This window comes from Nanorana parkeri, unplaced genomic scaffold (genome assembly GCF_000935625.1).
Source record: "Nanorana parkeri isolate BGI_ZX_2015 unplaced genomic scaffold, ASM93562v1 scaffold74, whole genome shotgun sequence".
Classification (NCBI taxonomy): domain Eukaryota; kingdom Metazoa; phylum Chordata; class Amphibia; order Anura; family Dicroglossidae; genus Nanorana; species Nanorana parkeri.
In genome coordinates, this window is record NW_017306342.1 from 2,565,876 (window position 1) to 2,593,358 (window position 27,483).

The 27,483-nt window shown below is 41.9% G+C and overlaps 1 protein-coding gene across 1 annotated transcript in view; it reads right to left on the bottom strand.

The window, feature by feature from the left end:
* Positions 1-27,483, bottom strand: part of TRPM7 (transient receptor potential cation channel subfamily M member 7) — a 115,761-nt gene that overhangs the window by 62,051 nt on the left and 26,227 nt on the right. The window contains exons 2-10 of the mRNA XM_018576705.1: positions 17,061-17,140; positions 11,206-11,244; positions 9,546-9,744; positions 4,279-4,492; positions 2,675-2,799; positions 2,422-2,593; positions 2,136-2,310; positions 1,922-2,045; positions 1,267-1,339 (exon numbers count right to left, since the gene is read on the bottom strand). Of these exons, the coding sequence (XP_018432207.1) occupies positions 1,267-1,339; positions 1,922-2,045; positions 2,136-2,310; positions 2,422-2,593; positions 2,675-2,799; positions 4,279-4,492; positions 9,546-9,744; positions 11,206-11,244; positions 17,061-17,140 (1,201 nt within the window). The remainder of the gene's footprint in view (positions 1-1,266; positions 1,340-1,921; positions 2,046-2,135; positions 2,311-2,421; positions 2,594-2,674; positions 2,800-4,278; positions 4,493-9,545; positions 9,745-11,205; positions 11,245-17,060; positions 17,141-27,483) is intronic.

Genomic DNA, 27,483 nt, shown 5'->3' on the forward strand with positions numbered 1-27,483 from the left:
CTTGCAAGGAAGTGCCATCATGCTTCACTGTTGCCTGCAGACACTCATTGTACCTCATTGTACCGCTCTCCAGCCCTTCAGCGAACAAACTGCCTCTGGCTACAGCCAAATATTTCAAATTTTGACTCATCAGTCCAGAGCACCTGCTGCTATATTTCTGCACCCCAGTTCCTACGTTTCCATGCATAGTTGAGTTCGGGAGGGCTGGGCTCCCGATGACTGCAATGAGGGGCGGGCTTCCGATGACTGCAAACGGGCAGTGTGCGCGTGCGGCCCCTTCGGCAGTTGTCGAACAAGCAGGCCACTAACTCGCCAAAAATCGTACGATTCTCGGCGGGTTTTCCAGCCTGCTTGTTCGACGGAAGACGAACAAGCAGGCTGGAAGAAGAAACGGTTGCATGCCTTCCATACACTTTGCGATTATCATACGATCGTGGGATTTCCTGCGATTATCGTATGATAATCGTGCAGTGTATGGGCACTTTAATCCTACAAAATACCTGACTTTGTGCAAGTGTGCAAAAATTGATGCTGTTTTGAAGCCAAAGGATAGACATCAAATAGTGATTTGATTTAGATTTTTCTTCTGCTCACTTATTCTGCATTTTGTAAATCGATAAAAATAAGCAATACTAAATATATACCTTTCAAAAACATTCTTGCTTACAGCATTCTTTCACACCTGCCTAAAACCTTTGCACAGTACCGCAAGTCTATGAATATATGTATATTGATAAAGTATTGATATTTTAGGTTTTTCTTTTTTTGAATTCTTTTCTTTTTGAATTTCTTCAAAATTTTTTATTTTTATTTACTTTAACAAAGTAAAGGGAAAAAGCAAATGTTTAAACTGGTGGGAAGAAATAGTCAGGTATTTTACTGAAAAGGGCTTCCCAAGGGTCAGTGGCAAATGGGCGACCTAGTAGAATATTGAGGTGTCAAAACATTTGACCTTAGAGACCTGACCACAGGGCAATGCCACCATAAGTGTAGGTAGGTTCCCACTTTCGGGAAATGCAGAAACAAAGAGGGGAGGATCCTGAATGAAATTTAGCCAACCTGGTGATATTTTAGGTTTTAACAAAAGATAATGAATCAATGCAAGCTTAAAGTGAAGAATACAGTCAAATTAACTTGTGGGGATAAGCAAAACATTGATGGCAGCCTTGGCAGTGTGTACATCAGACAGATTTCTCCTCTCTTGGGCTAACTGGTAAGAAGCCTGCCAATCGATGCCAGTCTTAAAACAATAGACAAATTAGTTACCTTTTAACAGAGCAGTCAGTATTGCAACATCGATGTCCTGATGTTCATCTGATCCAATGTGAAACACAGTGATCTGTTTAAATTAAGAGAAGCCTGTTTTTTAATACTGTTCACATCTATATTTTGGGGGTCAACTAAAACAAACAAAAGGTTAAAAGGATTAAAAGGGTTTCTAGAGGCAGATTATAAAAAAAAAAATGAATGCGGGTTTGTTGTCACCAGATGGACATAAGGAAAAAAATAATAATCTTGCAACATAATTTGCCATGCTTTTCAGATGCATTGCAATGTGTTTTTGAAGGGCAGTAACTTTTTACTTAAATAGGGGAAAAAGCAGGCCAGTTTACCAAAAAAGGAAGTGCCATTAATTTCAATGGATCCCAAATGCACCTCCCGTCCGCAGTGTGATCGCCCGCACCGGAATGCGGGGTACTGCAAAACCCTGTGTTCCAGTGCAGTGCCATTTCAAAAAATGTGCATACCATTTTATTCTGAAGTAAACTTTGTCTGTAACGCTGCATTTGTGTATTTTGTTGTAAATGAATGAGAGGTAAAAAAAAAATTAATCCGATTAATCAGAGTTAATAATCAGCTGACTATTCAATTATGAAAATAATCGTTAGCTGCAGTCCTAGTATCCGCTCACAGTTCTTACCAATCCCTTGCTCTTCATGCACTCCATTACAATTTGGAAGAGGTGGACGGCTTCAGATTGGCTAAAGTTAAAAGTCTTTTTGATAGTTGATATTATTTCCGGCTCAGCACCTTCTGGCAGTGTCCTAAAAGTAAAAATGTTAGCCGCCTCTGATATATGAACTAAACATTCATTGCTTTTTGTAAACTTTCTACTAATGTATAAACATACACACCCATCTTCTTCAGTTTGTTTATGTACATAAGCCAATATGTCAGCAGCTCTTCCAGTGCCTTCACACACAACAACTGGTACAGGAGGGCTTTCCTGCAGGTATTCCAAAACCGTAAGAATCACATTTGGACCACCTTCAAAGATCAAGGCTACTACAGGCACTCCTTGGCCAATGCCTAAAAAGAAAAAAGGGAAAATATGTAATACGTGCTTCATTGTAAAATCTAAAATGTGGTACCACAAGATTAAAAAGAAAGAAAAAAAGGAAAGACATATTAAGAACATACGGGCATGGATGCGTTGTAAGTTGATTGTTTTTTCTAGTTCCCTTCTTAAACTAACTTCCGCTCCATATTTTCCAACTGTACCATCATCCACCAGAATAAAATGGGAATGCAGATTATTGAGGACATTCAATTTACTCAGAGGGTTCAACAATGTTTGATAAGAAGCAATGACCTACAGGGGAAGAAAAAATGTTTATGACAATAGTGATCATTGATGATCCATCACCATTAAATGAAAGCAAAGTTTACTCACATCTCTTCCAACCAAGTCATTCCGATTTTCAATGACTCCCCAGGGAGCAATGCCAATGGTGCAAATTTTTCGAGATGACCTTGAAGCGTGTTCTTTGAGAGCATCACCAACATGTTTAGCAACACCTGGTTACATATATACATAAGAAAGTTACAAAATGTAATCATGCACTCCTAGGAGTGTCAGTTAAAAGGAAAACTATGAGGGGAGTGATTTTCACTCAACCTCATAGTTCGAGCCGATGTGAGACAATGAAACTGTCACACGTCAGCTCAATAGTTCGGGAAGTGAGTGAACACATACCGTCGCTCGCTCACTTCTTGATCATGTCCCTGCAGAGAGCCGTGACTGTCACTCACGGCTCCCTGCAGGGATTCCCCCCCTCCCCGATCCTCCAGCGTTGACGGGAGGAACGAACGGGGCGGGTACAGCTGGCTCTGCCTATAGATAGGCAGAGCTAGCTGTCAATCACGCAGCTGGGTAGATCTCGACAGTAATGTTGGGATCCGTCCCGGCTGCCTCAGTATACTGCGAGCTGTAGCTCGCGGTATACTGAGCTTTGGGTCACGGGAGGACGCTAGTTTATGTCCTCCCGTGACTCTGAGGAGAACTATGGTGAAAAACACTTACATCATAGTTCTCCTTTTAATAAACGTCTTGTACCAGGCCTAAGGCCTTGTTCACACCAAATGCAGAGCAGATCCGCTCAGGTTTCTGCACACGCAGTGCAGTGGGTTGTGCCGCGTTTTTGAGGCGTTCCGGGGCGTTTTTGGTTAAAAAATATATATCGATATAGATCTATCTATCTATCTATCTATCTATCTATCTATCACTCTGCGCTTGGTGTGAATAAGGACTAAAACAAATCTATGCCTGACAATTATTGTACGTATCCTCTCACCAGCATACCCCTCATTTGAAAATGTAAACACCAAACATTATGTAACTTAGGCTGATAATAAAGAAGAGCGATACGCAAAAAGCAAAGATTACCGGTTTTATTTATCTAGTAAGGTTATCAGTGACTAATGGTATCTCCATTTTTTCTGCTGTCTACTGAGAACTCCCTCTGCAATCATTAACCCCACTATGGTATATACATGCAAATAATGGTTAAAGGAGAACTATGGGGTCAGTGTTTTTCCCCATAGTTCTCCTTAGGGTAACGGGAGGACACAAACTAGCGTCCTCCCGTTACCCTAGGCTCAGTATACCGCGAAATACAGCTCGCGATATACTGAGACACCGCAGCCGGAGCGGTTCCCGACTTAGATGACGGGATCCGCCCAGCTGCGTGAGTGACAGCTGGCTCTGCCTATCTAGAGGCAGAGCCAGCTGTACCTGCCCCCTCCCCCGTCCGTTCCGCCAGTCAGCGCTGGCAGATCGGAGCGGGGAGAGGGGAATCCAGCCCTCCCCCTGTCACAGCAGAGAGCCGTGACAGGATCGAGAGGTGAGCGAACCTGGTATGTGTTCGCTCACCTCCCGATCTACTGAGCCGACCTGTGACAGTCTCATTGTCACAGGTCGGCTAGAACTATGAGGTGAGTGAAAAGCACTCACCTCATAGTTCTCCTTTAAATCATTACATCAGCCTTATTCTTTACCAGCATTCACTCCTCCAGTAACAATCCAAGCTCCTGTTGTTACAGCTGCTTTGATGAGACCTTTGCCAATTAATTGCTTTATGCGGGGATGAAGCTCAAATTTCTGCATTCCTCCATGCACAGAGATAACGAGTTTGGGCAATTCCATCTGCCATTCTTTTAGCATTAGCTGCAAAATGGTTTCTGGTCTGGTGTCATATGACAACCTAGCATACTAAAACAAAATATAAGAAAACATTTTTAACACAGATATTGCAATGTATCCAAATAACCAAACTTTGCTTGTTATATCACAACAGACAAATGTATAAATTATGACTCCGGGAGTAATAGTCACCTCTCAAGCTGAATCCTGCCTTTTCTTGAAATATTCATTTTACGCCTTGCTCACACCTAGTGTTTCTGAGCAGTAGGAAAATGGCCCCTGTTCACACCTGAGCAGCAAAACCCCACCAAGAAACCGACATACGCAGAAAAAGGTAGACTAGTTTCAAGCTTGTTCTTCAGGTATGCAGATCTGTTTGTATAATGTGCTCTCATTCATATACGCTAATCAGCTGAAACAATGTGGGAAAGAAACTGATTTTTTAAGAAGATGCTACTATGTAACTTCCTTGTTTCTCCCACTGGAGATTAATAGGTGTATTTCAGATACCAGCGGACACCAAAGGATAATACGTTATATGGAACGTATTATCCTTTGGTGTCAGCTGATTAGCATATATGAATGAAAGCACACTATACAAACAGATCTGCATACCTGAAGATTTATAATTGTATGTCATGCTTTTTTTTTTTAAACCAGTTAGTGATATGATGTTTATGTCCAAAACGGATATTTTATCTAATAAACTTTTTATAATTGGAATACTTGTCCCGATCCTCTGTTAACCCTTTTTAAACCAGCCACTCTTGTTAGCTGGTTTATCTTTTTGGTATATATGGTTCATTTTGGTTACGGATCTGGTTGACAAGAATGATGAGATAAAGGGTCATTTAAATGGTTCGGATCTCCAGGCAGAAACAAAATCATTTTCTATTAGTACTGCAGCACCGCATGGGGGCTGGGCACAAAAATGTTGTTTAACTGCATATAATATTTTTTTTAAAGAAATAACTAAGTAGCTATTAATAACTAAGGCTTGTATCCCCCTAGTGGGGAAAATAGATGAGCACGTGTCCAGACTCCGGACCAGAACACTGTATAGTGTGGCACAGCTATATCCAATTCTGCATACCCGGCTTTATATTATAAAAAAAAATTAAAAATATAAAGCAAGTTATACAGAATTGGATATAGCTGTGCCACACTATACAGTGTTCTGGACATGTGCTCATCTATTTTCCCCACTATGGGGATACAAGCCTTAGTTAAGGAGAACCATGGGGTTAAGGCTTTTCCCCATAGTTCTCCTTAGGGTAACGGGAGGACACAAACTAGCGTCCACCCGTCACCTTAAGCTCAGTATACCGTGATCTACAGCTCGCGGTATACTCAAACGCCACAGCTGAAGCAGATCCCGACAATTATGTCTGGATCCGCCCAGCTGCGTGAATGACAGCACATCGGTAATTGGTATGGGCGAGTACTTGAAAAAAAAGTATCGGTACTCTTACTCGGTCTTAAAAAAGTGGTATCGGAGCATCCCTAATAATCACCAAGTGTGGAAGAAAATCCTTCATATTAAGTTGTGACCAGAAAAGAAAGAGGGAACATTTTCCAATGGGTACACTAGCTCTGGTGATAGCAGGGATTTCCCCAATATTGGAGTCATTTGTTCTTACTGTGTTGTGGCAGATGTTTTAACCCTCCATGAAACATGAAAAACGTTTCACTTTAGTTCATCTAGAAGTTGTGACTCTTGAAATGACATTCAAAACAAAAATATATATATATTATACACACACACACATTTAACCTCTAACTTCATATACATAAAGCTATCAACCAAATGGCTATACATGTTACAACATTTTAGGCATGACAACATTAGTGCACTTGTCAAGCCATGTTCAACATAAGGCTCGGAAAGAATTCTTGTTTCCCGTTCCTACTATTATCCTAAAGGTATAACTGATATGCTATATTTAAAACCTCCTTCTAAAACATATTTAAAGAACCCAGTATTTCAGAAGGTTATAAGTAGACCTCCTAAATTTAAAACTAACTACCATATTTGACTCTTTCCTGATACTGCAATATTTTCCTAAAAATCCTTAAAAAAACTTGCTTTTGTTCTTTATTAAACAGAAATCCAACATTAAATCCTAACTGGCCAACACTATAACTTAGTGCCCAATTGAACTTTAAATTTAAATGATCTAAATACCTTCCAGATGCATCAACACGCTGTGAGTGCTCATACTCAGGCGTGAACCGGGCCTTACAGTTTGTTCTCTTTTGAAATATGCCACAGCCCGAACAAAAAATAAAAAAACTGTACCTGCCAGCAGCTATAGAGTGGCACCTTTGCCCTCTGTAGAGAAGCAGTGATATCTTTGACAAGGTCTGAGACCCCCTGCTTTACCATAGCCTGAGTTCTTCATGTGGTTGTTAGAAGCTTTGCTGAATGCAGAGCTTTAGTTCTGACTCCTTAGGGTTAAAAATAATTTTTTTCTAACTTCTCCCATTCCACCCACCTCTAACCCATCGTGCTAGGATTTGTTTACCCTTACCTTGTTAAGTCAGATGCAGTATCTCACAGAAGCGAGTACACCCCTCACATTTTTGTAAATATTTTATTATATCATTTCATGTGACGACACAGAAGAAATTACACTTTGCTACAATGTAAAGTAGTGTACAGCTTGTATATCAGAGTACATTTGCTGTCCCCTCAAAATAACTAAACACACAGCCTTTAATCTCTAAACCGCTGGCAACAAAAGTGAGTACACCCCTAAGTGAAAATGTCCAAATTAGGCCCAATTAGCCATTTTTTCTCCCCGGTGATTCGTTCCCTCCTCATGTGATTCGTTAGGCCTGGTTAACACCTGGGTGTTTTACAGCGCGTTCCTACGCTCTGTAAAACGCTCAACATGTGAAAACCAATGATTGCCTATGGGCATGGTTCCCACCTGGGCGTTTCACAGCGCGTAGGAACGCGCTGCAAAACGCCCTACGCCCAAAGAAGTACAGGAGCTTCTTTGGGCCGTATTTGCCGCGCATATCCATTGGGATACAGCCAGGTAGACATCGGAAACGCGCGTTTGTCGCACGTTTTTTTACCGTGTATCGCGGTAAAAACGCGCTACAAGCGCGCATATTCGATACGCCTATTTGTGAACCCAGTCTTAGTGTTACAGGGTCTCAAGTGTGAATGGAGAGCAGGTGTGTTAAATTTGGTGTTATCGCTCTCACTCTCTCATACTGGTCACTGGAAGTTCAGCATGGCACCTCATGGCAAAGAACTCTGAGGATCTGAAAAAAAGAATTGTTGCTCTACATAAAGATGACCTAGGCTACAAGAAGATTGCCAAGACCCTGAAACTGAGCTGCAGCACGGTGGCCAACACCATACAGCGGTTTAACAGGACAGGTTCCACTCAGAACAGGCCTCGCCATGGTCAACCAAAGAAGTTGAGTGCACATGCTCAGCGTCATATCCAGAGGTGGTCTTTGGGAAATAGACTTATGAATGCTGCCAGCATTGCTGCAGAGGTTGAAGGGGCGGGGGGTCCCCTGTCAGTGCTCAGACCATATGCCGCACACTTTAATAAATTGGTCTGCATGGCTGTCGTCCCAGAAGGAAGACGCTTCTAAAGATGATGCACAAGAAAGCCCGCAAACAGTTTGCTGAAGACAAGCAGACTAAGGACATCGATTACAGGAACCATGTCCTGTGGTCTGATGAGACCAAGATAAACTTATTTGGTTCAGATGGTGTCAAGCGTGTGTGGCAGCAACCAGGTGAGGAGTACAAAGACAAGTGTGTCTTGCCTACAGTCAAGCATGGTGGTGGGAGTGTCATGGTCTGTGGCTGAATGAGTGCTGCCGGCACTGGGGAGCTACAGTTCATTGAGGGAACCATGAATGCCAACATGTACTGTGACATACTGAACCAGAGCATGATGCCCTCCCTTCGGAGACTGGGCCGCAGGGCAGTATTCCAACATGATAAGGACCCCAAACACACCTCCAAGACGACCACTGCCTTGCTAAAGAAGCTGAGGGTAAAGGTGATGGACTGGCAAAGCATGTCTCCAGACCTAAACCCTATTGAGCATCTGTGGGGCATCCGCAAACGGAAGGTGGAGGAGCGCAAGGTCTCCAACATCCACCAGCTCCGGGATGTCCTCATGGAGAAGTGGAAGAGGACTCTAGTGGCAACCTGTGAAGCTCTGGTGAACTCAATGCCCAAGAGGGTTAAGGCAGTGCTGGAAAATAATGGTGTCCACACAAAATATTGACACTTTGGGCCCAATTTGGACATTTTCACTTAGGGGTGTACTCACTTTTGTTACCAGCGGGTTAGACATAAATGGCTGTGTGTTGAGTTATTTTGAGGGGACAGCAAATGTACACTGATATACAAGCTCTACACTAACTACTTTACATTGTAGCAAAGTGTCATTTCTTCTGTGTCGTCACATGAAATTATAAAATAAAATATTTACAAAAATGTGAGGGGTGTACTCACTTCTGTGAGATACTGTATACTCACCTAAGCTTCCCTCTCAGCTATTGTTTCCGGATGGGGGACTGCGAATTCATCAACGTGATGGTGCCTGGGGCCGGCGGTCTCCTTCATTTCCCTTCGAAGACATTGGTGCTCTTTTGGATCACGAGAGGACCCTGGCCAATAGACATTCAATAGGAAGTGTCCATGTCATGCAGGAAGTAACCAGCAGAGGGGACGACTCAAGGCTGAAGGTGCCACGTGCCCACAGCTTAAAGAGCTCTGGACAGAATAAAACTTAAGCCTTGCAGTGGGGCTACCTCCACACTGCAAGGGTTAAGTGCTTGTTTTCGTCTAGGGTCTAAAATAACGATATACTCACCCGAACCTAGACGAAAATGAGCACTTAACCCTTGGGCTTTAAAACACTTTTTTTTTTAACGCACCTGGAATGTATTTAGCCACCACAGTTACATTGGGCTTTAATAGATTCATACTTCCTCCAACCTGATCCAGTAAGTTTAATAAAATTACACAAATTGAGTTCCCCAATGACATGAAGCTACTACAAATTTGTTATCTGGTTCCTATTCCACCATCATTAATGAGGTCCATGATCTAGTTATCCCACAATATTGCACCCTGTACCTTTGCTCTGTAGGAATGGGATCCACCTTGAAAATTGATAACACCATATGCATCTGTTGGGCTCTCTTCTGTGTGTTTCTCGACGGACCATTCTTCTTGCTCCCCTGTGAAATTTTCACCTAGTTTCAGATCGGAGTACTTCATAGCAACACTGGCTGTGAAGCAGGCATGCTGTCTGACAAGACGGCCGCAGCAGCATCTATGATGAAGAAAAGGCCATGTGTTTACAAAAAAAAACAAAAAACACCTTGTAAAACAAGAAGCAGAGTATTACAGGTAAATTTTACCTTGTTTATACAATAAACTCTACCTCCGCTATATTTACTCAGCAACAATTTAGATTGAATCACAATCATTCAATAATCAATAAATATTCTTTACAATAATTTGATTGATTTAAAATTCAGGTTAAAATACTTTTGAGGATTAAAGAGGAGAGGGGAGACAAAAAAAAAAAATTCCCACTGCTTAACCACTTCAAGACCAGGTGTTTAGACCCCCTTCCTGGCCAGGCCATTTTTCAGTATTCAGCGATGCGGTACTTTGACTGACGTTTATTCCGTCATGCAACGCTGTACTGAAATGAATTTTACACCATTTTTTGGGGACAGATAGAGCTTTATTTTGGTGGTATTTAATCACCACTGGGGGTTTTATTTTTTATTATAATTAGGAAAAATTACTGAAAATTTTGAAAAAAAACACGTTTTTTTTAACATTATGTTAGGAAACATTTATTATTACCCAGTTTTTTGGTCAAATATAAAATATCGGGTCACGTCGGTTAAATAGACACCAAACATGTCAAGCTTTAAAATTGCGCGCACCCGCGACATCGCAGAAAACGACCGCAACCAAAATTAGCCATAGCTGACGCTTTAAACGTTTTACCGTTTATCAGTTTAGTGTTATCAGTGATTGATGGCCCTAGACTTATTGCTCTCACTGCGACGTTTGCGGCGATATGCAACATGTGCGGCGTAATGGGCGCAATCGTCTTTTTTGCACGTATGCGCCCCCGACGCATGTATGCATGCGTTTATGTATGGGTGGGGACTTAAAACATTTTTTTTTTTTATTCTTTTTTATGTGTTACTTAAAAATTTTTTGGGGGGGACTTTAATTTTTTTTTCCACTAAACTTTATTGCTATCACATACGGGGGCTAATAAACCCCCCCAATGTGATAGCAAAATATGTGACAGGTCCTCTTTATAGAGACAACAGGGGTCTCCAAGACCCCTAAAGTTAACTAGGACCCCCCCAAAAGAAGCTGATGAAGCAGAGATCTGCTCCATCAGCTTCTTTCCAGCTTCTGAAGCTGGAGAGTGACACAAGAATGCGGAAGTGATGTATTATACAACACTTCCGCATTCTTTCAGAGGAGAGGGGACCGGAGGGAGCTCGTGTACCGAGCTCTCTCTGATCCCCTGTGTCACAGGCGACATGCTGATCCGGGGCTCGCACCGGGCACAGCGGAGCACGGGATCAGCGGGACAATGGCGGGGGGGCCAAGTAAAAAAAACTAAAAAAAAAAATAGTTTGCCTTCATTTTTTCCCCCAAACAGCAGGTTTTGTATCAAAGATAAAAACGGACAATACTGGGTAGCTTTCTCAGAGAATTATTATTATTTAAAAAAAAAAAAACACAGGATACAAACCTTACAAGTTGTTGGCATATCTGGCATCCTGGAAGGCATCTGTGAAATATTAACACAACACATACTATTATGCATACTGTAAATCAGGGGAGGGGAGAATACAAATAAGCAGACTTTATAAATAATTGGAGTAGTAAGGGTCAATCAGTTGAGCCAGAAAATTGTATCTCAGCTATACATAGATGCCTGTGGGTTTACTTAGGCCCCATTCACATTGAGCGATTCGCAAATCGCGCATTTGTCGCGCGATTTGCATTTTGCGCGATATCGCGCAAATGCTTGCATTGAAAAGCATTGAATCGCGGCAAAATCAGCTCCAAAAAGGGTCCTGCTGTAGCGACGCACGACCCGCGACAACAGGACCCTTTGCCCCATTGGCAAGCATTGGCGAGCGATATTGCGCGGTAAATAGCCGCGATATCGCGGGAATTACCGCGCGATAAATCGCTCAATGTGAACGGGGCCTTATGTTACATAACTAAACTACTGTTAAGTTAAACGGTTTTGCAATTTAAAAAGATCTAAGCTGTGTAAAGCGGAATATTGGATTCATAGACACTAAATAAAGAACATATACATAATACTGGCAATTATGTATTCATGAATAGGATAATTAAGCTGAATAGCTTTTGGCCTCTGAGTGATTTACAACATTTATGCAATACTATATTTATGCAATACTATACTATAAATCCCATGGTTTCATATTATTATTATTATTATGCGTTACTAACATTATCATAATTTTTTTTTTAACTGAGCTATTACACTTTGTGCGCCAGATAGTAATACGGCACACAACAGAAATAAATGCATTTTTATTAATTCACAGAATTATATATGATTGATGAAAAGCACACACTTTTCATAATGAGGGGGAGGAGAAAGGAAGGATTGGCCCAGTTGCACATTTTTCTAACAAACTGGATCTGATCCTCCCCTGAATATCACATTAGTCTTCTGAATCAGGACGGAATCAGATTTATGACCACCTTAAAGCCAAACTTACTTGTAAGCTGAACATCCAATCAAACTGATATTAGTTATTGTAGACTAATGTGTCCCAGCGGGGAGGAGAGAAAGTGACAGCGCTGCAGGAGGAGAGCGCTGTGAGCGGCCAGTGTCTCTCCTCCCACACCGCTCAGCCGCCTATCACAGTCCGGCAGAGCGGTGTGGGGGGCGGAGACAGCCAGCTCTGTCACAGTAGGCTGAGCTCCCCTCCCCGCACCACTCGCTCAGCCTTCTGTGTCAGAGAGGAGAGTGAGTGCAAACACTCGGTGATCACTGAGGGTTTGTAGATAATTAAGGGACACAGCATGTTTACTATATCCTCAATTATAAATGAACGGGAAGTGAGCTAAATCACTTCCTGTTCATTCATAGTTGTAGTTATAGTAAACATACTCTGTCCTCATGTTATCAATGAACAGGAACACTCAGAGGATTTCTGTTCATTAACAGGGGACAAAGAAAAGGAGATTGAGGAGGTGCGGCGTGTGGATGCAGGCGGGTCTGGCAGCGGCGTGCATGAGGTGGGGAGGAGGCAAGGCGCGCAACGTGTGTGGAGCCGTGAATCAGGGCCAACTAACCAGAAGCCGATTAATCGATGATTGAAAATGGTACTTTTGGCTAAATGCCGAAAGTGCCATTTTGCTGCCGATACATTGGCACATCCTTGGTTTCTCTCCTCCCCGCTGGGCGCTGCTCTGTGTGTGAGTGGGGAGGAGAGAAAGTGACAGCCAGACGAGCGCTGCGGGAGGAGAGCGGTGTGGGAGGAGAGACACTGGCCATTCACATCGCTCTCCACCCACACCGCACGGCCGCCTATCACAGTGCGGCAGAGGGGTGTGGGGGCTGAGACGGCGCTGTCACAGGAGGCTGAGCTCTCCTCCCGCACAGCTCGCTCAGCGCATTTTAGAGAGGAGAGCAGGCTACAAACACTCAGCGATCAGTGATTGCTGAGTGTTTGTAGATAATTGAGGACATGGTATATGGACTATATCCTCAATTATGAATGAATGGGAGTGATCTATATTCCCTTCTGTTCATTCATAATTGTGGTTATAGTAAACATTCTGTCCTCATGTTATGAACGATCAGGAACACTCAGTATATACGATTTCTGTTCATTGATAACAGGGGCTGCAGAAAAAGAGATTGAGGACTCTGTGTTCTCAATCTCTTTTTCTATTTTAAAAAGGAAATATCAGGGGTCTAGGGGATTAGGTTTAGACCCCTAATATTTCCCTGAAGCCCCTAAAAGTAAAGTAAAAAATTTAAATATTTAAATCAAAAATGAATAAAAAAAATATGTAAACAAAATTAAAGTTTATAAAAAATAAAACATTTAAAAAAATAAAATAAAAATATTTTTGGTTTCGGCCTGACAATTTTTGTTATTTCGGTTTTGTTTCGGTTTTTCAATTTCTATTTTGGTGCACCTCTAGTGTAAATCTCTATTACCTGAAATTGGCCCTTTGCTTGTCAGAAATCACAATGTAGGCCTCCTACACCTAGAGTGTTGATTAACACTGGTCTACATGTTGACTTGAGCAAACCATGGACACAGTCGGTCAGCACATTGTGACCTCTTCTAGGTGGTAGATAAGAGAAACACAAGGACTGCTATTGCAGACAACTCTGAAAACGCTTGTCGCCTCATTGTTTAGCTGACACTCTAACTTCAGTACTATCTGAGCCACTAAGTCAGAACAGACATGTACATTAGAAAGTCAGAAAAAGCTAGTCCTTCACTACATACCTGTTCCAGATCAGTGACTCAATTGACAGATTACCTTAAAGAGTTACTACTGTGCTGAAAACTAAGACTTTAAAACACATATCTGCAAAATCACCACACAAGTAATTCAGTAACAGACAGATCAGATGTGAAGATGCGATTTGGCCTTTCACACATTCCCACATTTTCCCTTTCCATAGACAACTTCCCAGAACAAAAATGAATGTACCATTCTATAAATAAACCCACAACATGAAGTTTAAAAATAAATAAGGATTATGCTTTAGATGCTGGGGAATGTTTAACACCTTTCTAATTACGCATTTGCAAGTTTTCCACTTTATTTGTAAAACTGCCAATACGATAAAGTCAACAGCAAAACAAATTAAAAAGCTATGACGGATCTAAAAAAAAAAAAAAAATATATAAAATATATAAATAAAAATCACACACATATTTATATATACATAGGAGTGCATTGAGATGGTATTCAGACCCCCTTCAGTTTTGTTATGTTGCAGCCTGATACTACAGTTCACCTTCCAACATGACAATGATCCTAAGCACACAGCCAAGACAACAAAGGAATGGCTCAGGCTCTGTTCACACCTAGGCGTATCGAATATGTGCATTGGTCGCGCATTTCGTGACGCACGTTTTTACCGCGATTCGTGGTAAAAAAACCCGTGAGACAAACACGCGTTTCCGAGGGCTACTTGGCTGTATCCCAATGAAAACGTGCAACAAAAACGCAGCAAAGAAGCTCATGTACCTTTTTAGGCGTAGGCCGTTTTGTAGCGCGTTCAGACAGGCTGAAATACGGCAAGGTGTGAACCATACCCATAGAAAACAATGGGATTTTCATGTTTGAGCGTTTTGTAGAGCGTTCGTAGCGCGTTGAACGCGCTACAAAACGTACAGGTGTGAACCAGGCCTTAGGGACAACTCTGTGAATGTCCTAATGTGGCCCAGCCAGAGCCCTGGCTTGAACCCTATTAAATCTCTGAAGAGACCTGAAAATGGCTGTCCACCAACAGTCCCCATCTAACCTGACTGAGCTTGAGGGAATTTGCAAGGAAGAATGGCAGAAAATCCCCCAATTCAGGTGTGCAAAGCTTGTCAGGTCATACCCAAAAATACTCGAGACTGTAATTGCTGCCAAATGTGCTTCAACAAAGTACTGAGTAAAGGGTCTGAATACTTAAAGTACAGGTGAAATTTTATTTTTTTATTTTTAATAAATTCACAGACATTTCTAAAATTCTATTTTCATTCATCTTTGTCATAAAGGGGTACCAGGGGTCCCGAGTGTGGATTAATGAGGGGAAAAAAAAAAAAAGTATTTAAACAACTGCAGTATCAGGCTGCAACATAACAAAATTGAAAAAAGTGAAGGGGGTCTGAGAGTGTGTGTGCGCGGGTGTGAGTCCAGTGCTTTCCCCATAGGATATTATTAGTTATCGCCACCACCATAATAACTTTTCTTAGCCAATGTGACACAGTAACTGCACTAGGTGCATATTTGTTTACTGAATGGCAACATACCCTATTGAAAAACAAAACATGGTGGTCACATTTGTTTTCTACTTTCTTACTATTTTCTTTCCCCTTGTGATCGCCAGTAACACACTTCCTGTTTTAGGGGAAATCTGTAATATGGGAATAATGTCTACAATAGCGGACTTCTCCCTGTGAAAATGCTAGCTGTCTGGCTTTCATGCAGATTTATTGGCTTTAGTCCACACTGCGTCACTTTCCAGGAAAAAGTATGCAGATGTGCAGTTTAACTTTACTTACCGCACATATGTTTGAGGTCAGTATATTGCTTTAGTCCTATTCACTATTACCTGTATGTTTTACAGTGGTTCGTCAGGTCAGTACATTAAAACAAGTTCAAGTGAGACTGGCTGTCAATTAGCATTTTATAAAAAGATAAACGCATAGACAGCCACCTTGTTATATATTTAGATGCAGGTTTCCTTCATAGGTTTCCCTTACTTTCTTAGGCATGTAAGGTTCCGATTAGGGATGCACCAATATCGTTTTTTTAGTATAGAGTACGAGTACTGATACTTCCACTAGCATGGAGCCAGCTTCCCGGACACTCAGGAAGCCGGGCGGCATGGCATTACCCGCCGCCCAGCCAACTCCATGATGATTGGCCGGGAAGCCGGGTTCCCAGCCAATCAGCATGGAGTGAGCTTCCTGAATGATCAGGAAGCTGGCATGGAACATGAATTCTGGCCAGGATAGGATCTGTTCTATATCTCCTGTTGGTTTAGCCTGGTTCCTCCCTAATGATTGATGTATGCCACTGACGTGGCTGTTGTCAGACTAAATCCAGATGGGATGGCTCTCCAACGGATTGGTTCAATTTTAAATTAAAGCTCCAAGATGTTTATTAGGAGACAAGACTAATCCAATGGCCAATTCCCAATTGGGTGACCAGGCTGCAGACATCTGCCCACCGGTTAGTCTTTACAACAGCAGAACTGAAGAAAAAACATCCATGCCCCTTGGACACTAGCAAAAAAAACTGCAGTAGGCTGGTAGGAGAAGTATTCCCTGAACAGTTTGTTTGCCTGTGTCCTGTAGACAGCACCATAACCCAACGGATAAAAAAAAAAAACCTGTCTCCCTCAAATGATGAAAAGAAAAGAAAAACGTACAGACTATAAAAAACACACACACACAATTTAAAAAAGGAGAACACCAGCCAAAAAAATTAAATAAAAAATAAATAACCCATTAAAAGATAAAACCGCATGGTCAGCATAATGTACTTCACTTCCGCTGAGCTCCTGGACCTATCCCAGCCTGCGACTAGTGAGAAAAAGAAGAAGAAGCACAGTGATGAACTCCTCTCTGTCTTTCAGCTTTCTCCTTTTCAGCATGTTCTTGGTCAGCACAAACGGATTGGCTCCTTGTACTGCTTCTTCCTCTCATAGGCCAGCACTGCTATAAAGAGACTGCAAGAGGCTAGCTGGATCCTCTGCCCTGACCAGGTCTTGAGCAGAGCTGCATTAATTTGTGTATTTTATATCTGCCTAGTGTTCACCTTTAAAAAGCCATTTCTAGATGATTCCCATGCCCAACACATAATTCACAAATTTACCTGTGTGGGTCCTTTGAACTTGGAATTATGTAGATACATTCTCTCTTCCTGAAGCTGTTTTCTATCCAAGATTTCTGGGACTAAAAAAAGTGAAAAAAAAGACAATCAGGACATTTTATAATTTGGTTTATAAAAATGCATAACCGAGGCATTCAGTATGTAAAGGTTTATCTCCAGGCAACACATTTACATTAAACTCTTCCTCCACATATCCGCAGCAAAGCTTTCTCTTTTTTTAACTTTTGTTTCCTAGTGAAATTTTTCTGCACACATACACACCACGCAAGACTACAACTGCCGAGGCACTAGACTGAGTCCTGGAAGCTGGACTGAAATCTGGAGAAATGCTGCTCCAGGTTCCTTCCACCAGTGCTGTTCACATAACCAAATAACAAACCATGAAAAGTAAAATTGGTCACACGATCTCTGCTAAAATGACAATAGGTCAAAATCCAAGGCTTTTTTCAGCCCTTTACCATCATTTCATCCCTGCAAGACCTCTAACACAGCTTTGAATTAACATTTAAGTAAGGATCAATTCAAAGGTAAACTAGTTATAGGTTTAGAGATTGCTGTAGTGATTCTATATCATTAGAGAAACTGATGTCACTTTGGGTGAAATTGTTAAAACATTTTTCATAAGCATTTATAAAACTCTTAAATTTTACATTTTGAAGCTATACTTAAAAACACCAATCCACACACCTAGAGTGCGGTGTATAGCATTATGAAAATTACACAGTAAAACCACATTTTACAAAACATTAAGCATGCAGAGAAGAGATCTAGCACTACAATTTCACATTACAGGCACACACCTAGCATTAAAATGAAAAAAAAAAATACATCCCCCACAACCGAGCAAAAACATTTTTTTTTTTTATTACAAAGAGCACAAAATCAGCAGCATCTAAAAAGACACTTAAAAGGACTGTATAGTATTTTGTACATATGTTATCATGTTAAAAGGACTAAAAACAAAACTATATTAAAATATTTGGTAAATATAGTTTATATTTACAGGGTTCAGAAAACAGGTCTGCTGACCGAAAAACTTTTCTGAAGTTCTTAAAGGGAAGCTGTAACGGCTTAGAAGTTGTTCAACCATTTTTGTTCTGTCTGGTATTGCAAGGTCTTTCCAAGGTTTTGTTTTTTTAGAGGTGCACCGAAATAGAAATTAAAAAACCGAAATAAAATAAATTGTTAGGCCAATACCGAAAATGTTTATTTTAATTTTTTCAAATGTTTTCAATATATTTTATTTTTATTTATTTTTTATAAACTTTTTTAAAATGTTATATTTATTTATTCATTTTTTATTAAATATTTTTTACTTTTAGGGATTTCGGGGAAATATTGGGGGTCTAAACAGACCCCTGATATTTCCCTTTTAAAATAGAAAGAGATTGAGAACACAGAGTCCTCAATCTCTTTTTCTGTGTCCCCTGTTATCAATGAACAGAAATCTTATATACGGAGTGTTCCTGTTCATTGATAACATGAGGACAGAGTATGTTTACTATAACTACAATTATGAATGAACAGAAGGGAATATAGATCACTCCCATTCATTCATAATTGAGGATATAGTCCATATACCATGTCCTCAATTATCTACAAACACTCAGCAATCACTGATCGCTGAGTGTTTGTAGCCTGCTCTCCTCTCTGACACGCTGTCACAGGAGGCTGAGCGAGCTGTGCGGGAGGAGAGCTCACCCTCCTGTGACAGCGCCGTATCCGCCCCCACACCCCTCTGCCACACTGTGATAGGCGGCCTAGCGGTGTGGGAGGAGAGCGATGTGAACGGCCGGTGTCTCTCCTCCCACACCGCTCTCCTCATGCAGCGCTCGTCCGGCTGCCACTTTCTCTCCTCCCCGCTGGCACACAGAGCAGCGCCCAGCGGGGAGGAGAGAAACCTAGGATGTGCCAATGTATCGGCAGCAAAATGGCACTTTCGGCATTTAGCCAAAAGTGCTATTTTCGGCCAATATGTTTCGGCGGCCGATATATATTGGTGGATCCCTAGTTTTTGTTGTTTTTTTTTAAATAAAAACCTCGGCACATGAGAATGATATGAAGAGCAAAAATAAATGTATGTCTTGTAACAGTGTTTGCTCCATTGCACTGTACAAAGTGAGGGGGAGGTCACATTACAGTAGGCAAAGTTAACTGCTAAAACAGCAACTGGAAACCAGGAAATCTATGGCCGCACATATGCAAGATAAAAATAATCATACTCAAAGACTTTGTGAATTAATTCAACCAAGATGACAAACAAATTAAAAAGTGTTCATTCCTAACAGATGCTCAGATGAACCAAAATGTTTCAATTGGCCCATGGTTCCTCCATAGATTCTAGATCCCAAGAGACGAATTATAAGCTTTTATCACGTTGGTAAAGGGTACTCTCCTACTTAGCTAAAATTAATCCATCTTCCCCTTCAGTTTGTTGGAGAGGTTGTGGCCCAGAGGGTACCCTTTTACACATTTGGTAGGAATGTCCACGTGTTCATCCCTTTAGGCAAGATATCCAAGCAGAAAATCAACAACATTTTAGACATTCTACCTTTCCGACTACATTTAGTAGCTCTGTCAATCACTCGATATAAGAAATGTGTTCTCCCCCCATCTCGCGAACGCTGCTAAGCGTTTGGTTCCTATTCTCTGGAAAAGCACAACAGTTCCCACAAGAGCAGATTGGATTGCCAAGGTTAATGGGATCATGGATGCGGAAGAATGGGTGGCCACATGCAAAGGCACGCATGAAAAGTTCTATAAATATCTGGGCCACTTAGATTCATAAACTGGTAATTTGATTTTTGAGGCCCATTGCCCTCTGCCCGAGTTATGCCACAGATCTCCTCCTCTACAAGTTGTTTGCTGCCATACAGATATCAAGTTTCTATTGTTAAGGTTACGATGTTTCTTGCTTCTACCTTTCTTATTTTTCCGCCACCCTCTCCACTGCGTTTGGTTCTTCTTTGTTTCATTCCTTCCCCTTTTGTCTTTTCTAAAAAATTGTTGGTCCCCTTTATTTTTCATTTTTTACCGTAAGTTCTTAAATTGGTGCAGATGTGCCTTATAAGGTAATTTGTTATTACCTTATAACAACAATGGAGGCTGTAGCAGTTTGTCACGCAAACGAAATCGCCTGTCATGCAAAAAGGTGCAGGAGCCATTTTAGGGAGGTTGTCGCGTGAAACCGCCCGAACATATCTTAGCAATAGTGTTTTGAGTGTGAAACGATCCATGATCAATACTGTTTTTTGAATTGCTGCGACATCATCTGTACGCCAATTGGTTTGTTTATGGTTACCCCTGTTGTAATTAAAAACAAATTATATATATATATACGAATGTGTTAATTCCACCCCAAGATTTCTGACACAAGTGACCAACGATTTTTGCAACCGAACTCTAGTAATGTAGCAAGATTACCAAGTCCAAGCTGTTCCGCCCACCACATAACCATGTACAGTTCATTCACCAATGTTGGTTAATTCACGTTTATTTGTTGACTAAAGTACTGCATGTGTTAGATAACTTTAGCAGTAAAAAGAAGGAAATATAAAAATATTAGAACCACTGATGATACCGCGGTTGTCAATGCATACAGATGTCTATGGGACCCAAACTGCGTGACAACCGGCTTAAAATAGCTCCTGCACCTTTTTGCACGACAGGCGATTTCGTTCGCGTGACAAACTGCAACAGCCTCTATTGACTTCAGTGCGAATCTGTGTTTTGCAAAGTATATGACACATACGCACAAGTGCAAAGCTTTTCTTTACTGAGAACAATATGACAAAGTTACCTTTCTTCTCACACACACACATTTAAAATAAGAAGCACTTTCAGCAGAAGTTCTGTCACAGCTTTGTGGCATGAAGCAAAAAACACAATACAACAGTACGAAAATAATATAAAATGTGATTTTAAATCCTTAAGCAGAGCAATTGCATAAAGAGCAAAATACCTCCTCCACATAACATTTAGCACTGAATTTAGTCTTATGTCCATGGGCAAAAGCTACCATCTACTTCAAGAGACACACCACTAAATTATTTTGCATTTGCTTGCTTTAATTTGAGGTTCTTGGTTAGGAGGTTAAGACAGGTATACAATAGCTCGGCAATGAATACCTACGTAAGGGATGTCCCGATGCCACTTTTTCAGGCCCGAGTACAAGTACAAGTACTTCCCCTCATGTACTTGCCGATACCAATTAAGTAGAGTCCACTGCAACAATAGATTTACAATTATCCTCTGCTAATATGAATGGGTTAAATGATCCAGACGGAGACTGCCAGATGACCCCGCTTGGAGCTCCTCCCACCGGAGCAGCAGTGACGTGACGCTACGCTCGGCGAGGTAAGTAAGAAGGGAAAAAAACAGCGCAAGCTTCAGCGCTAGGCATTGGGGCATTTTGACAAGCACTTGTCAAAATGCCTTGTATCGGGCCCGATACCGATGCTAGCATCGGTATCGGGACATCCCTAACCTACGTACATTACAATTCACTAAATCTAATCAGTGCTTTAGATTTTGAATAGTATGCATCCACATTTGTACAAGCAATTGATCAACATAAAATGCAATCCATACTTTAATTTTTTCTCTAGGTTTTAGGAGGGTTAACCTAAGCAGGCAATTTTAACTTTTAAGGCCCCTTTCAGACAAGCAGCAGTCTCCACCGCTATCTGAAAAATTATCCACATTGGATTTATTTTCAGAGGATGGTGGAGAAGCAGCTGTCCAATTTTTCTTTTAATCCCAATGGGATGTTCTTTTGAAATACCGCAATGCAACTGCGTACTCACAAGCTTTTGGTGTAGTCCCATCCATTCCAATTGTTGTGCTTGACAAGCAGTGTGCTGTATATTTTTTGCCATGCCGTGATGCAAAGCAATATAACTAGGGATGTCCCGATACCAGTTTTTCCAAGACCAAGTACTTCCCTCATGTACTTGCCGATACCAATTACCGATACTTTTTCTTAAAGGGGCAGGTGACATTTTAAAAAAAAACAATACAGACTAATGATTTTAGGCCAATTTCTTTATGATTATGAAGAACTTTATTTGCTTTCACACAGCTGTAGTGAAACTACAAATCCGATCATGCATCTGCCTCTGGGATCATTTAACCTATTCATGTTTTCAACCGTGATCGTGTGGACCGCCCAGGCGGTATTGCGGTGGTAAACCGTGCAATCTGATTGGCGCAAATGTAGTGCCATTGGAAAATAATAGCACTGCCAGCGCGATCGGCGGTTGTGTGCGACACACCACTGCCGATCGCGCTGGCAGTGCCATTATTTTCTAATGGCACCCCCAGTCGTGTCAGGCAGATTGCGTGGTTTCCCACCACAATACCGCCCTGCCCGTGCGGTTGCACACGATCGAGGTTGAAAACACTGCGCGTTTATTCACATGCAGACGATGGGGGAAGCTGGGCTGGTTTTAATTTTTTTCAATTTTTATTTATTTTGTAAAATGTTTTAATTTTCATTTATATTATTATTTTTACTTTATTGCCTTGCTATGTTTTTACATTTTTATTTAGTTACATTTTGTACTTTTTTTTTCACTTAGCATTTGGAGGTGACAGGTACTCTTTATTGACCCTGTCACCTCCAACACAGGAGTTCTAGCAGGCACTGTGCTAGAACTCCTGTGACAAGAACGAGCAGTGGTCGGGGACAGAGCCTGTTACAGCTCCATCACACCGATCCACGCCCCCTTGCTCCATCGCACAGCTCCACGCCCCCCGGCTCCCTCACACCGCTCCACGCCCCCCGCTCTCGCTTGCCAGGAACTTCATGTCCCGGGCGATACGGATTAAACACCGATGCGCAAGCATCAGTACCATCTATCGGGGCATTTTCCCAAGTACTTGTTTATGGTTAAAAAAGTAGTCACGGGAGTGAGCTTGGAGCAGTGAATTCTTTACAACACACACACAGGGACCATGGGGACCAAAAGTAGCCACCCTCCAGATGGAAGGACAGTGTCGGCACCAATTCAGAGATGATTTGAGGATCTACAGCCGAGTGATACACAAATAAGTTACATTTATGTTAACAGATAAAAAGGTACATAAATGCATTTTTAAGATTTAACTCCTGAGCTTAGTGTCACTTTAAGTCAGGTTCAAAACAAACACCAATATTTAACCGCTGTCTCCAAGTTTCCAACTTCCAGAACTTCTATTCCACTAAGTTTATTTATTTTACATAATGATAGCAATAAAGCTGCAAGGGTACGTCCACCTGCTGGGAACTGTGTCTCTACCTTTCATTTTTTTTTCCATTTGGAAGTCTACAGAACATGTGACAAGTCACAGGTCTGCCTTGTGCTCAGTATGCAGCTCTGTAAAGCCATAGCCTGAAGCATAAATCACAAACCCCAGGATATCTTTATCTCACAATCTTCATGGTGGAAACTAAGTTTATCAATCAACAACCAGACAAGAAGAAATGTACTTTCCAATCACCAACACTTCTGATTGCTAATAATGCAATCTGGCTCAAAGGGTATACATGTAACTAGAGGAACGCGTCAGTAAGACAAAAGAGAAAAGCCTGAATCCCCTAGTAGCCAAGATCTCGCATCTGCTATTGCCAACAACCACTACTGAATGTAGCACAAACAATTCTGTCACCAACAGCATTCACCCAAGAAGAATCCACAAAGGCATTTTATGCCATTCTTGATACTCTTTAAAAGGAGAACTATGAGATGAGTGATTTCCACTCACCTCATAGTTCTAGCCGACCTGTGACAATGAGACTGTCACAGATCCGCTCAGTAGATCGGGAGGTGAGGGAAAACATACCAGGTTCGCTCATCTCTCGATCCTCTCTCTGCCTTGACAGGGGGAGGGGCTGGATTCCCCTCTCCCCGCTCCGATTTGCCAGCGCTGACTGGCGGAACAGACGGGGGAGGGGGCGGGTACAGCTGGCTCTGCCTCTAGATAGGCCGAGCCACCTGTCACTCACGCAGCTGGGCGGATCCCGTCATCTACGTCGGGATCCGCTCCGGCTACAGCTCGCGCTATACTGAGCTTAGGGTAACGGGAGGATGCTAGTTTGTGTCCTCCCGTTACCCTAAGGAGAACTATGGGGAAAAACACTGACCTCATAGTTCTCCTTTAATAGTTGCTCAGAGGCAGGTCTGAGATTACTGGGGAATCTCCAAGAGATCCATGAAGTCAGCAGAATATATATCCAGCAGTTTTTAATGTAAACCACGTTATCTATTCTAAACCCCCACAATGACCTTCTCTTATTTGCATTCCATTTGTCTGTTGAATATACCAACAACAAAGTCACAGGCGCAAGTTCATCGTCCAAAGGTGTGTAGACATCAGAGCTTCTCACAACTAGGCAGCACTTGAAACAGTCAGGGTGTCTGAGGTCTGTCATGCAGGAAACAGAAAAAAGAGTGCGCCCGTCTAGTGTAGAAGACTTTATGGAGTGAAAATGTTAAAACATGCAAGACAGGGAATCCCTAAGGCCTGGTTCACACCTGGGCGTTTTGTAGCACATTCGAACGCTCTGCAAAACGCTCAAACACCTAAATCCCATTATTTCCTATGGGTATGGTTCACACCTGGGCGTATTACAGGCCGTATGAACGCGCTACAAAACGCCCTACGCCCAAAGAAGTACAGGAGCTTCTTTGGGGCGTTTTTGTCACGTGTTTCCATTGGGATACAGCCAAGTAGCCCTCGGAAATACGCGTTTGTCATGGGTTTTTTTTACCGCGAATTGCGGTAAAAACGCGCATCACGAATCGCTCATATTCAATACGCCTAGGTGTGAACCCAGCCTAAGGGGAGCCGTGGCTGACAATTCCCGATCTTCTCACAGCAGAAAGTGGTGACAGTGATCAGCGGTATGTGATCGGTCAGCTCCCGATCTATAGAGTGACAGATGTGACATGTGACTGCTGCAGTGTCGGCTCTAATTATGGGGATGAGTATTTCACTCTCCCCATAATTCTCTGTTAACATGATTGGGCTTTTTATTAGGACAGTTCTAGTATCTTTAACTTAGACCTAGATTTTTCTGGGTGGCCCTTTAGTACATTGATAATCATTGGTGTTTAGCGTTTACATGCACACAAAGGGTTAAACTGGCTTGAATAAGCAGCTACATAGACTATAGTGTGCACTAAATCAATGCCATTTAAAAGGTTGACACAACATTTTATTCCGATCATACATATATGACTAACCATCAAGCACAATATAGTCTTTGTTCTCACGTATATTTTGTACAGAAAATACAGTAACTGTGAAGAGAAAAGTATGGGGGCTGCCTGAAACAAGCATGCTGAAAATGAATGTTGCTCATCTCTATACTCTTTCCTGGTCAGAGGCTCAGAAAGCATTGAAGCCAAAGAATCAGCATAACAACTAGGGAACTGGCATCTAAGAGGAGAGGTCACTAATAACAGCCTCCATGCTTTTCTCATGACAGAGTCAATGACAACATACACAAGTTGATTTTGAAATCAGGAATTACTACATACAATGCTTCTAGTTTTAGAAGACTAGGCTACCACTTAAAAGACTAGAAGTAGCCAACACCATAACAAGGTTCCTGGCAATGCTTCTGAGTGCTATATACAATAAACAGAAGATAAATAGCTATTCTTAGACAAAGCTGGTAACAAACAAGACTGAATGACTGCCGCCCTCACAAGCTGACCAAATACATGATATTTGGCTGGCAAGCATAAACATTACATGGTAACAAATGCCAAAGAATCCACCAATCCTGTGCTAGGTAAAGGTCTGGAGACAAAAGAATATGCTATGTCAATACCATACATAATGTACACTAGAGAAACACTCAGTCTTTCACAGTCATCTTGTGACTCATCCAAGCTCATCGCATAGTATTCAGTTAGCTAATGCCTGAAATGTGTTTGGCTTATCGATTTCACTAAAGGCTCAAAGTGGATTGCAAGTCTCATGACAGGAGACATTGTCTTAAAATAAACCATCGGCTAACCTCTCTCCTCCCCCTAAACACATTTCATTTTTTGTTTACAAGATTACTTTTCACCGTCTCACACTTTGAAAACATACAATGCGATGTCCTTTTGTATGGCCTATGTAATCCCAATATTAATAACCTCTGCAGCCCATTAGGTATACCATTCATTCTGCATAGGTCTACCAAAATGCACTTACTGGTGACCAGTGGCCCTTACACTGCCATCCCTAATTGACTTTCAATCTTTCATCAGTTTCTGATCAAGCTTTCTTTTGTGCTATAAACACTTAATCTAGTTGGCATCAGAAGCAAATGTTCTCGTCTAACCCTGCCCGGTGTCACTACAAGGGTAATGTCAGACTGGAGCTTTGTGAGCTGCATCTTAATTGAAATGGCTTTTTAATCAAAGCGCACCTCCCAACCGCAATGTGATGCAGTTGCCAAAAGTAGTGCATGCACTTTTTTCCAACCACACCACAGCGCACGTTGAGGCACGGTCGAGTGCATGGTGGCCGGGAGGTGCGTTTGGGGTGCCAGTCAAATGAATGACTATGTAATGCACCTATACAAACAGAAGATAAGCTGGCTGCACACTGGATTCTGCTGGGATAGATTAATGAAGCTTGTACCACATCACTGGTGTTTTGCCTAAGGTCCACCCCCTCTGACACATTTCATCCTATCACAGGCTTAGTCATAGAGATCTCTCTACAACTAAGCCCGTGATTGGATGAAACACATCAAACGGGACGGATCTTCTGTGGGACAACAGTGATGCTGTACATGCTTCAATACGCTCTCTCAGCAGAATCTGGTGGGCGGCCCGCTTTTCTTCTCTTTGTATGGGCTCATATTGGAGCAAGGATGTGCTCTCAGCCGCATGCACCCAGCTTATTCCTTTCCTGAGCCGGGGAGGAGTGGCGCTTCTTTTTTGTGTTCTCTTTGCAACGCAATGCACCTGCCGCACTGTAATGCATGGTAGGCGTGTTGCACTGCACCATACGTTAATGGCACAGCATTGGTGTGAACGGGCCCTGAACTTCTTATGTGCTCCCTTTGGGTCTGTTAAATATACCATGGAAAGCATTTTTGAAGTATGTCTGATAGGAACAAAAAAGTACCTGCTGATCTTGCCAGACGTACAGTGAGCTGGTAGTGCCCTGTACTCTCTGCCTGTGTTGCATTCTTATTAGTTACTTTGCTTTAAGGACTACTGAAACTTGGTGATCTGTTATAGAGAACAGTATGGGCGAGGGGTTTCAGTAGTGCCATCCGGTTTCCGTTGTACTAATACAGTAGGGTAAGTAAGCGTTGTCCACCTAGGATAGAAATGTGTTACTGGCAGAATCACCATGTAAAAATAAAGGGGGAAAAAAAGCCTCTGAAAAAGCAGTCCCCACACCTAAGGACTGC